At 39.8% G+C, this 13,107-nt stretch overlaps 1 protein-coding gene across 12 annotated transcripts in view; it reads right to left on the bottom strand.

Moving 5' to 3' along the window:
- LOC132405488 (mitogen-activated protein kinase 9) overlaps nt 1-13,107 on the bottom strand; it is a 48,643-nt gene that overhangs the window by 6,619 nt on the left and 28,917 nt on the right. For all 12 annotated transcript variants that reach the window (XM_059990334.1, XM_059990336.1, XM_059990324.1 and 9 more), the window contains 2 exons: nt 9,814-9,877; nt 747-824 (listed from right to left, as the gene is read on the bottom strand). In XM_059990334.1, coding sequence (XP_059846317.1) covers nt 747-824; nt 9,814-9,877 — 142 coding nt within the window. The remainder of the gene's footprint in view (nt 1-746; nt 825-9,813; nt 9,878-13,107) is intronic.

Raw genomic sequence — 13,107 nt, 5'->3', positions numbered from 1 at the left:
GTTTGTGATCAGAGTTTTCCTTCTCCAAGATGAGCTACCAACCATGGCTGATGAACCCCATCTGCCCAAAGTGACAGGTTTTAGTAACCCTCCTTTGCCCCTTCTCCTATCAGCAGAAACAGTTCTGTCAGGCTTAGTAGTTAAGCCACAAATGAAGGCCAGGAGCTTGATTTGGTTGTCAGCAGCTATTTGAGACGGACACCATTGAGAACATTTATCACCACTTCCTTTCCACTTCCTTTCCTGGATGACTACGTTAAGGAACCTAGGTACACCCATGTCTCATATTTCCACAATCCTTTCAAATGACGACAGTGGGTGGATCAAACAAAAGCTAGGCAGTTAATTATCCCAGTCAATATTTTTAATAATGATACACTGTATAGCATTACAAGGAGTGGTTTAGAGAAACAGGTTTCATGTAATTCTAAAACTAACCTGACACTACTGGGTATCAGAAAAGAAAACTGGTAAGCAAACTTAAAAGCAAGTTCTACTTCACACAAGTTGTCAACTCATCACTACAAATTACAAACCAGAACAAGTCCTTACAGCCAATCAAAGTACTGACAATTATTTTCCATGTACTAACCATTTTATTATTTATCTCAGGTACCTATCCAGTCTAATGTTAATGTTAGTAACTTACTGCAGTTTCTCACATTGGTAAGTACAGTAAATATGGTCTTAGCAAGGTTCAAACCAAAGGAATTTAATAAAATTGAAAACCAAAAGTAACCACCAACCTGAAGGTAAGGGTTGTTCCTTAATAACACCATTCTTATTTCTTTCCTCCCAGTCCACAACTTCTTTGTAAATCAATTCTGAAAAAACAAGTTTATAATGATGATATTTAATTGCTCAGAGACAATGAAGCAGTGGAAAATAATGAGCTGCAAAAGAATGAAGAAACATATGAGAAATCTGGGCCATGGCAAAGGAGGGAAAAACAGTCAAAGCAATAGAATTGATGACATTGACCTTAATGACAAAGTCAAGCAAATCTTTGTTCTGCATGTTGGAAGAGAAGGAGCTGTTAAGAAGTCCAATAGCATGGTCCACAGTAAAATAGTCAAAATTTACCTGTCTTCAAGTTCAGGAGTAATTGAAAGCTTTGAGAGCTCAAAAAGTAAGTGATGATCCACCCAGATTTGGTGATTGATAAATCAACCAGATTCTTCTGCCCTTCAATCCTCTCCAACTCCCATATTTACTTGAACCCATGTTCAAGAGACAAGTGTGCAACAGAAGGAGTATAACAAAGGCAGGACTGAATTAGTACAATTAATGTTATGACCATTTCCTTGGCAACAAGAAAATCAAGGTGGGACTCCAGTAAACTGTTAGCACCTGTGAGATAATTCTCCAGCACAAAAAAATTATCGGTATGTGCCCAAGAAACATATCAACACTACAGCACAAAACCTCTTCCCTTGCTTCCCATAGTAACCTGGAGTATATCCAGTACAGCCCCAGGGACTTATCTATTCTAATGTTTTTCCAAAAGTTCCAGCACATCCTCTTTTTAATGTCAACATGTTCCAACATATTAGCTTGTTCTATACCGTCGTCATATTTTCAAGGTCCCTCTCACTGGTGAGTACTGAAAACAAAGTATTCATTAACTGCAGCCATAGGGGTTTGCTTTTCTCTGCTCCTCCTACAGTCTACAACTAGCTCCTTTATCTTTGTGACATTGAGGGAGAGGTTGTCAGGCTACCTCATTATTAGCTGAGATAAGGCTAATCATTATAGTATCATCTGCAAATTTAATTAGCAGATTGGAGCAGCAGGTGGCGACAGTCATAGGTAAACAGAGAGTAAAGGAGGACACATCCCTGAGGGGCACCTGTGCTGAGGGTCAGAGAGGCAAAGGTGAGGAAGCCCACTTTTACCACCTACCAGCTATCTGACAGGAAGTCCAGGATCCAGTTGCACAAGGCAGGGTGAAGACCGAGGTCTCTGAGCTTCTCGTCAAGCCTGGAGGGAATTATGGTGTTGGATGCTGAACTGTAAAAAAGATTTAGCTCATCTGGGAGAGGCAGCAATGTTGACAGCGCCACTGTGCTTAGCTTTGAAGTCTGCGATGGTGTGCAGACCTTGCCATAAGCTGCACGTGTTGTTGGTGGTGACTTGTGTCTTGATCTCGTCTGTGTATTGTTTCGCTGCTTTGATGGCTTTGCATAGACTGTAACTGCATTTCTTGAGTTCTTGCTGATTACCGGCAATGTAAGTTCTGTCTCGTGCGATTAATGCTGCTCGCACAGAACTGTTGATCCAGCGTTCAACCAATGCTCACCCACTGAGAGACTGACACTTAACCTGGTCATTGCCCAGCACCTGATTCAATACGGCCTCTCCTCTAGTCAGCCTGTCTATATAATGTGTCAGGAATCTTTCCTGGATGTACCTAACAAATTCTACCCCACCTAAACCTTTAGCACTACAGAGGTGCTAATCAACAATAGGGTAGTTGAAATCACCGATGACAATGACCCTCTTAATTTTGCACCTTTCCAAAATCTGCTTCCAATTCTCTGCACTGCTCAAGTATTTTGTGTAGGTGAATAGATATATTGAACAAAAGCATCGAAAGTACAGACTGTTAATTTACTGCAAAGACTGAAATAACATTAAGGTAAAGGAAGAGTGGGATAAAATTGAACATATGAGAAAGAAGCCTGCTGAACAAAATAGAAGTGGAGAAGAGGGAAGAGCGATGTTGTGCTAATTATATAACCAGCTACAGTGCCTCTAAGGTGTCTCTAGACCAGGGGTACCGAGATGGAATTTCAGGGGGTGCGACAAAGAGTGGCTTGTGTCCTTGAGTGACGAGTCACAAGTCATCACTCAGCCAGCTGCCAGTGTGCCTTGAGAAGTGATAGTAACGTTTGTCCCAAGCACACTCCAGTCTCCCGCTGCCCGCGTCAGCATTGAGGATTCTCATTAGTGTTACCTGGGAAGTTACACCTCAGAGTTGAGGAGTCTCATCAATGTCAGCTAGAAGGTTACATCTCAGAGTTAAAAATCATCTCATAATGCCAAAATGTTTATACATCCAGAATCAACCATCGAGTAACGACTTCACGTTAAAACCAAACCTGCAGACAGTAGGTAAATTATTCAATTATAAAATTTTAAAAAGCCGTATTTTGTTAAAAAGCAGCTGAAGTCATTCATTCATATTTGTCTCAACGCATTACAGAAATTTTTGAATTTCAAAGGTTTTTTTCTCTTAAAAGGTTTTTTTCCTGAATCGTTGATAATTTTGAATTGTGTTAGTTGAGGAGGTATCATGGTTAACACAGAGGACTTTGAATTGTGTGATGGGAGTTCATATCTCCAGTAATCATTGGAAATAGGTGTGTAAATTCAGTAGAGAGTAGTCAAATAAGTCACGTCGCGTCCCCATAGCATTGCCACCTGACAATATATCTTGGTGTAACTTGGCTTATATCTTGGCTTGATATAATATTCAAAAGCGTATTTCTCGCGATACTTTGCTATAGGCGTGACTGGTTGAGTAAAGCAGTCATCCCTGACTTAGTCAGGTAGTTTTTCTCATATTAGCTCATATTTTTCTCTTTACCCTTAACCCTTCATTAACCCTTCATCATGTCAAAAAGAAGGAAATGGAATGATGACTATGTGTGCTTTGGTTTCACTTGCACAACAGGAAATGATGGCTTGCAAAAACACCAGTGCATTCTTTGTAGCGTTGTGTTTTCCCACTCAAATCTGAAGCTATCCAAGCTTCAAGAGCACTTCAAGAACAAGCATGGTGGAGCTGATGTTGAAGGACATGATGTTGGGTCATTGAAAATCAAAAGAGCTCGTTTTGATTCACAAGGAACTCTTCCAAAATTAGGTTTTGTTTCTGTTGAAAAACCACTACTTCTTGCTTCATACCAAGTGGCATATTAAGTGGCCAAATCCAAGAAGCCCCATACAATTGCAGAAGATCTCATCAAGCCATGTGCACTGGAAATGGCAACAATTATCCTGGTCAAAGAAGCAAGAAAAAAATTTGAACAGGTGCCCCTATCAAATAATGTCACTCACAACCGAATCAGTGATTTGAGTGAAGATATTTTGAATCAAGTCATCTCAGATGTCAGAGCTAGTCCTCGTAAAATCTCTATTCAGTTGGATGAGTCAACTGATGTCTCCAGTTGTGGTCAACTCATCACATTAGTGAGGTATGTCAATGATGGTGCTGTGAAGGAAGATGTCCTGTTTTGTAAAGATCTGAAAACAAACACAACTGCAAAGAACAACACACACAAAATGCTGGTAGAACACAGCAGGCTAGGCAGCAGCTCTATAGGGAGAAGCGCTGTCAACGTTTCGGGCCAAGACCCTTCGTCAGGACTAACCGAAAAGGATGTGATGCAGCTGGTGAAAGACTTCTTTGCCAAGCATGATTTAGACATCAAAGTCATTGGTTCTGTGTGCATTGATGGGGCACCTGCAAAGCTTGGAAATAAATCTGGCTTTTCTGCATTGATGAAAAAGGAGATTCCAGACTTGCAATTTACCCATTGTTTTCTTCATCGGCATGCTTTGGCATCAAAAACATTGCCTCCAAATTTGAAGAAAGTCCTTGATACTTGTGTGAAGATCATCAACTGGATCGGGGGCGTGCTTTGAACCATTGCATCTTCAAATCATTTTGTGAGGATCTGGGAAGTGAGTATTCAGTTTTGCTTTTCCACACAGAAGTCCATTGGTTGTCACGAAGCTTTAACCCGCTTCTTTAAACTGCGGGAAGAGATCAAAGTTTTTCTGGAGGAGTGTGAATGTGATCTGGTTGGGGCAATGGAATCACAGGAATTCACCCAAATGCTGGTTTACTTAGCTGACATTTTCACTTGTATGAATGACCTGAGTGTTTCTCTTCAGGGAAAAGGGATAAACATATTGAAGGCTTGTGAAAAGTTGAATGCCTTCAAAGAAAAGTTACGTCTTTGGTGTCAAAGAATGGAAAGAAGCAGTCTCTCAAATTTTCCTTCACTAGAAGAAATGGTTGATGATGCTGGATCCATAACTTCTACTGTGCGTGAAGAAATTGTGGCTCATTTGGAAATGCTGTCAGAATTGCTTCATGGATATTTTGCTGCTGGAGACCTGAAGATTTCAGAAGAATGGATCATGAATCCATATTCCTACAATTTGGAGAAAATGTCAGATGATGAAGAGCTGAAGGAAGATCTTATTGATTTGCGGACAAATCGAGCTCTTGAAATGCAATTTGAAAGCAAGACTTTGGAGGAGTTTTGGTGTGTAGCACTGGATATGTTCCCAAGACTTGGTGGAAAAGCACTCCGTGTCCTCATTCCATTTGCAACAACATACTTGGGTGAATCTGGATTCAGTTCACTTTTGTGAATCAAGACAAAATCTAGAAACCACCTGAATCCACAGGCAGACCTGCGGATTGCAGTCAGCAAGATAGTTCCACATTTTGACAAAATCATGAATGAGAAGCAGGAGCAAAGAAGTCGTTGAATTTTATGTTCACAATTGGGATTGATTTTGCTGTTTACAATTTTTTTCTGAATAAATTAGAATCCGATTGCTCAATTTATATTTGCATTTTATGCACTGAGTTAAAAGCTTATTTTTTTAAGTTCAATTTGTTCACTGGCAGAATTGTATGTGGTTCAAAAATTAGAAATTAGACTTCTTCATCTTCAAATGTGATATTACTTTTGTAGGGGGTGCGAACATTAATCAAACATTTCCTAGGGGTGTGGGGCATAGAAAAGGTTGGGAACCACTGCTCTAGACAATGGAACTGGTCTTATAACAGGGCCATCGCAGACTACCACGATAGTAGTGAAGCAGAGAAATTGAAATGCATCAAGGTAAGCACAAAATATTAGTACAGAACTTTAAAAGGAAACTACATAACAGAAAAACAAAGTAACAGTTCCAATTTAAAAAAACAACATAAATAATGAAACATTCAAGCTGAGAAACTAAAGTAACAAATTATTCCAGGATTTCATATCCAGAATCCACAACACTTGTGCACTGAAGAGATTCAGCTCAGAAATTAGAAATCTTAGACAAAAGCTCTGCAACGAACAATGATTGGTTATCTTAGGGGGATGAGTTACTTTAAATTATAAAGGAATTGCAACTGAGGCAAAGCATGACTGTCAAGATAATGCAAGATGGTCTGTATGGCAGAAAAATCCATACATCCAAAAAATAAAACAAGCAATGCACTGGACATTAAAACAATATGATAAAAACATGTTCCTATAGCTTAAACAAAGTTGCATTTACTCTACAATAGATGACAGGTACTGGAATACAAGGCTGTTGAAAAAATAGTGATGGAGGTCATGGTCAGCCATGGGTACTGGGCCTCTGGTAGTCATTGGTTTGTCGAGCAGCATTGACTGTAGCTATTGAGGTCAATCCTGGAACGGTAGGCCCTGCCACAGTTGCTGCATGTGTAGGGTGTTGTGGAATTGTTGTCCGCTGTGCTCTCCGTTTAGCTCTTCGCTCCTCAAACTGACTCAGGGTCACTCTTTCACCTGGCTCTAGGTATTGCTGAAGAGTACCTCGCTATTTGATGCGGTCATCTGCTGTATCCTCCCAGCACTCTGTGTTAATTTTCAAGGCTTTCATGTCGCGCTTGCAGAGGTCCTTGAAGCAAAGCTGGGCTCTACCAACGTTCCTCTTGCCTGTTGCTAGTTCTCCGTAGAGGATGCCCTTTGGCAGTCTACCATCCTTCATTTGACGAACATGGCCCAGCCAGCACAGTCTGCATTGTCTTAAAAGTGTGGACATTGTGGGATGTCCAGCGCGGGAGAGGACCTCAGAGTTTGGGACTTTGTCTCTCCAGGTTTTGCCGAGGATGCGGCGAAGGCTGCGCAGGTGAGAACTAGTGAGTTTCCTCTCCTGTTTGGAGTAGATGGTCCAAGTCTCACTACCATACAGGAGGGTGTTGAAAACGCATGCAATGTACACAGCAGTCTTGGTCTTTGTAGCGAGTTTCAGATTCTCCCAGACCTGCGAGGAGAGTCGAGCAAAGATTGATGTTGCTTTGCCGATACACCTATTGATTTCAGCATCGAGGGAGAGAGTCGCTAATGGTCGATCCTAAGTATGTGACCTCACGGACCACTTCTAGATCGTAAATCTCGATGGTAATGACTGGTGTCTCCACTATGTTCTGGGCAAGGTCGTTTGTTTTCTTTAGGCTGATGGTAAGCCTGAAGTCCTTGCATGCCTTAGGGAACCGGTCCATGAGAGTTTGTAGTTGCTGTTTGGTGTGTCAAGTTGTAGCAGCATCATCGGCAAAGAGCACGTCACATATTAAAATCTTTCGCACCTTTGTTCTTGCTCTCAGGCACGCAGGGTTGAACAGCCACCTAACAGACCTGGTGTGCATGTAGATGCCTTCTGTCGACGTCCCAAACGCGTGCTTCAATAGCATAGAGAAGATGCCGAATAATGTTGGGGCCAACATGCATCCTTGTTTGACTCCACTATGAATAGTGAAGAGTTTTCTTTCTTTTCAATCTTTTTATTATTATTATTATTATTGTTAATATCAACAAAATAAAATTGATACATAGATAATGGGATTACAAACATACACATTTCAACTGAACATGAAAGAATACATAAGCAATGGTTACAGTATAAATGAGTCTTCCCAAATCATGGACGATACAATTTACAAATAAACAAGGCAAACCTAGGTATATCATAATATATATATATATATATATATATTAAAAAAACACAGAAAAAAGAAAAAGAAAAAAAATTATGCAAAAAACTAATCTAATAACTAATAAGGAAAAAAAAACAAAAAAAGAGAAAAAGAAAAAATGGGAAAAAAAGGGCTGTTTATAATATCTCACAAAAATATAGAATCATCAGTGTCATCAACTCCGATCCTCTCAACATATATAAAATCGAAACTGGAAAAACAAATAGGCTTGGAACAGGGTCATATTACATCATATGAAAATATTGAATAAATGGTCTCCATATCTTTTCAAATTTAATAGAAATATCAAATACAACACATCTAATTTTTTCTAAATTTAGGCATAACATAGTTTGAGAAAACCAATGAAATACGGTAGGAGTGAAGAGTTCTGATGAGCTGCCATCTTACTGAAGAGTAGCCCAGCCGATCTTGAGGAGAATCTGAAAGAGCCCATCCCTTCTGACAAGGTCAAATGCCTTGGTCAAGTCGATGAAAGCGACATAGACCAAGACACTCCAAACAAACTGGAAAACTTCGTATCAACACAACAGAGATGAAACAGTCAGAAAAGATCGACCAGTTTGCCAAGTCGGTACAGGGTGCTATGACTACCTCCTCACACGGAGATACTGCATCAGAACAATGGTCATACCTTTGCAACACTATCTGCGAATCAGCACTCTCTATCTTTGGAAGAAAGACCACAAAGAGCAGTGACTGGTTTGAGGCAAAGTCCAACATCATGACTCCTGTCATCGAAGACAAGCATGCAGCTCTCACAGAGAACAAGCACTTACCATCCAACCAAACACTCCAGGCACTTTGAGCTGCTAGAAGCAAAGTGCAACAGACTGCAAGGCAGTGTGCAAATGATTACTGGCTCCAGCTCAGTGAGGACATTCAGACAGCAGCTGTGACAGGCAACATCAGATTGATGTATAATGGTATCAAAAAGGCCCTTGGCCCATTGCAGAGCAAGACAGCACCCCTGAAGTCATCCAGCGGTGAAATAATCACCAATAAAAGCAAGCAGATGGAACGCTGGGTAGAACATTACTCTCTGAGCTCTACTCGAGGGAAAATGTTGTTGTTAGCTCAGCCATTGATTGTCTACCAGTCATGGATGAACTCGACTCTGAACCAACCATTGAGGACCTCAGCAAGGCAATTGACAGTCTGGCCCCAGGGAAAGCTCCTGGCAATGATGGGATTCCTTCAGACCTGATCAAACACTGCAAGGGTTCACTCCTCCAACCTTTACACGAGGTCCTCCGTCAGTGCTGTAAGTAAAGAGCCATACCACAGGATATGTGCGACTCCAAAATTGTCACTTTGTGCAGGAACAAGGGTGATAGGAGCAACTGCAACAACTTCAGGGGTATCTCCCTCCTGAGTATTGTTAGCAAAGTCTTTGCTCGTGTAGCTCTGGCACATCTACAAACAAGTCTACCCTGAGACCTGTTGTGGTTTACATGCAAGGAGGTCAACTGTTGGCATGATTTTCTCACTCTGTCAACTCCAGGAAAAGTGCAGGGAACAACAGTGATGGAGGACAATGAACAAAATTACTACAAGAGTTCTTGAGAGAGCTGCCAGTATAGAAATTATTATTTAACCTTATTACCAAGATTGAGTAATGTTGAACAAGGAGATAAAGATTTCATACTCAGGGACCTCTTTAAAATCTATTTGATAAAGCAAAAATGTATTAATTGAATTGTTAAACTTAATTGTTAACTTCATGTTTAGAGTTGTGTTGCGACAATGATAGTATATTGAATGACATTTCCTTACAATTGTGAAATATTTTTTATATAAACATTTCTATCATGTCCCTAAAATAGGAAAATGATTAACCTGAATTTTTATGCTATTTATTCTAGAATTTCTTTTGTAATAAGGAAGTGATTTGATCAAAATTATACCAATGTAGAACCAACTTGATGTTTAAATATAACAGCTCCACATTCAGATCTCTTTAAAATATAGCACAAGAAAAGAAGTTTCAGTACAAAACAATGGAACTCCAGTGGAAGAGAAATAACGATGATAAAGAACAACATATGAATGTTTACCTTTCCATTCCTCTATAGTGTGCTCCCTTTCTTCCAACTGTTTATCATATATCTGTGGAGGGGGCTATTGCACAAACAAAACCTTATTAGAATGAGATACATTAAAGGCTGTATGATAACTATAACAATCATAATCTTACATATGCGTAACACTTCAACGTAATTATAGCTCAATGGTTGGTTTTTAGTTTACTGGACTATTAATTACATAAATACTCTAAAATCGTAGAAGTTCATTGATTAAGTTCAAGTGGTATATGTAGCATGGTTCCATCAATTTGAATGGAGTTGCCCACCTGAATTGAAATGTTTAGTGCACTTTCCCCTTTATTTTGTTATAGCTAGAAACTTCATTGATCCCAAAGGAAATTACAGTATCACAGAGGCATTGTAAGTGCACAGATATGCAAATATTAGAAGAAAGAATAAAAAGTAAGTTACCTCAAAACATTTTAATAGGAGGGGTTCATCACTTCCCCAGCTATAGGTTGACTCATTATAGAGCCTAATGGCCAGGGTAAGAATATAATGCTCTCTGGAGCAGTGTTGTTGTCTTAGTCTTGTCCTTGCAAATTGAATTATACAACATAAGACTCAAGCTCCTATACGCAATGCCCCGACCGATGAAGACCAACACACTAAATGTCTTTTTCACCACCCTGTCTACCTGTGACAATGCTGTCAACAGACTACGTACTTGTACTCAATTCCTCTGTTCCACTACACTCTCTAGTGCCCTATCATTCACAGTATCAGTCCTAAACTCATTGGTCTTTCCAAAATGCATTACCTCAATTATCTGTATTGAAATCCATTTGCTACTTCTCAGCCCACTTCCCTAACTGATCAAGACTCTTCACCCCCCCATAATTCATAACAACCTCCTTCACTATCAATCTTTCAATTTTATGTCATCTTCGAAAGTACTGCTCAAGCCTTGTACATTCACATCCAAATCATTCAGATAAAGAACAAAACTAATACACCACTAGCTAATGGTCTCCATTCCAAGAAACAACCTTTAACTATCAGCCTGTTTCCTACTACTTCCAATCTAATTTTGAATCCTCCTAACTAGCTCTCTCTGGATTCCATGGGACCTAACCTTGCAGATCAGCCTCTCATATGAGACTGTCAAAAGTCTTGCTAAAATCCATACAAACAACATTCACTACCCTACCCTCATATCTTTTTTGGTTACCACTTCAAAAAAATTATAAAAGCTTTACTAAATATGATTTCCGATGCACAAAACCAAGCTGAATCCTCCTAATCAGGCTATGTCGATCTAAATGCTGGTTGACTAAAGACTCAGCACGAAACAAGGATAACAGTAACTAATCTGGTAGATGCACACATACATATAAAAACACAGGAGTGTAACTGTTAGCACAACACTATTACATCTTGGGGTGGAGTTCAGAATTTAATCCCGGTATCCACTATAGGATTTCTTATGTGTGGGTTTTCTCCAGGTGCTCCAGTTTTCTCCCACAGTCAAAAGACATACCGGTTAGTAGGTTAATTGGTCACTGTAAATTGTCCCATTATTAGGCTAGGGTTAAATTGGGCTTTGTTGGGCAGTGTGGCTTAAAGGACTGGAAAGGTCTATTCTGCATTGTATTTCCAAATAAACAACTACAAACCCCATTTCCAGAAAAGTTGGGATATTTTCCAAAATGCAATAAAAACAAAAATCTGTGATATGTTAATTCACGTGAACCTTTATTTAACTGACAAAAGTACAAAGATTTTCAATAGCTTTACTGACCAACTTAATTGTATTTTGTAAATATACACAAATTTAGAATTTAATGGCTGCAACACACTCAACAAAAGTTGGGACAGAGGCATATTTACCATTGTGTTACATCACTTTTCCTTTTAATAACACTTTTTAATTGTTTTGGAACTGAGGATACTAATTGTAGGAGATTTGCAATTGGAAATTTTGTCCATTCTTGCTTGATATAAGACTTCAGCTGCTCAACAGTCCATGGTCTCTGCTGTCTGATTCTCCTCTTCATGATGCGCCATACATTTTCAATAGGAGATAGATCTGGACTGGCAGCAGGCCAGTCAAGCACACGCACTCTGTGTCTACAAAGCCACGTTGTTGTAGCCCGTGCAGAATGTGGTCTGGCATTGTCCTGCTGAAATAAGCATGGACGTCCCCGGAAGAGATGTCGCCTTGATGGCAACATATGTCTCTCTAAAATCCTAATATACGCCTCAGAGTCAATGGTACCTTCACATACATGCAACTCACCCATGCCGTGGGCACTGATGCACCCCCATACCATCACCGATGCTGGCTTTTGCACCTTTCGGTGATAACAATCAGGACGGTCATTTTCATCTTTGGCACGGAGAACTCGTTGCCCATTTTTTCCGAAAACTAGCTGAAATGTGGACATCTGACCACAGCACACGGTTCCACAGTCTTTCAGTCCATCTGCGATGAGCTCGAGCCCAGAGAACTCGCCAGCGTTTCTGCATAGAGTTGATGTATGGCTTCCTCCTTGTGTAATACAGTTTCAAGTTGCATTTCTGGATGCAGCGACAGACTGGGTTAAGTGACAATGGTTTTCCAAAGTACTCCCGAGCCCAGGCGGCTATAATTGTCACAGTAGCATGACAGTTTCTTAGGCAGTGCCACCTGAGGGCTCAAAGATCACGCGCATTCAACAGTGGTTTCCAACCTTGCCCTTTACGCACTGAGATGTCTCTGAATTCTCTGAATTTTTTCACAATATTATGTACTGTAGATGTTGAAAGACCTAAGTTCTCTGCAATCTTGTGTTGGGAAATGTTCTTTTGAACTGACTAACAATTTTGTCATGAATTTTGGCACAAAGGGGTGAGCCACAACCCATCCTTGCTTGCAAAGACTGAGCCTTTGATGGACTCTACTTTTATACCCAGTCATGATACCTCACCTGCTACCAATTAGCCTGCTTAATGTGGAGTCTTCCAAACCAGTGTTACTTGAATATTCTGTTCACTTTTCAATCTTATTTTAACTCTGTCCCAACTTTTGTTGAGTGTGTTACAGCCATCAAATTCTAAATTTGTGTATATTTACAAAATACAATTAAGTTGGTCAGTAAAACTATTGAAAATCTTTTCTTTGTACTTTTGTCAGTTAAATAAAGGTTTACGTGAATTAATGTGATTTTTGTTTTTATTGCATTTTGGAAAATATCCCAACTTTTCTGGAAATGGGGTTTGTAATATAAAAAAAAACTGCTAAAAAGTGACTATTGCACCATTGTGTAATGCAGATCATGGACT

The sequence above is a fragment of the Hypanus sabinus genome, chromosome 15, assembly GCF_030144855.1.
Source record: "Hypanus sabinus isolate sHypSab1 chromosome 15, sHypSab1.hap1, whole genome shotgun sequence".
NCBI classification, from domain to species: Eukaryota; Metazoa; Chordata; class Chondrichthyes; order Myliobatiformes; family Dasyatidae; genus Hypanus; species Hypanus sabinus.
Note: the sequence above shows the minus strand (reverse complement) of the source record. Positions and strands in the feature narration are given on the sequence as shown.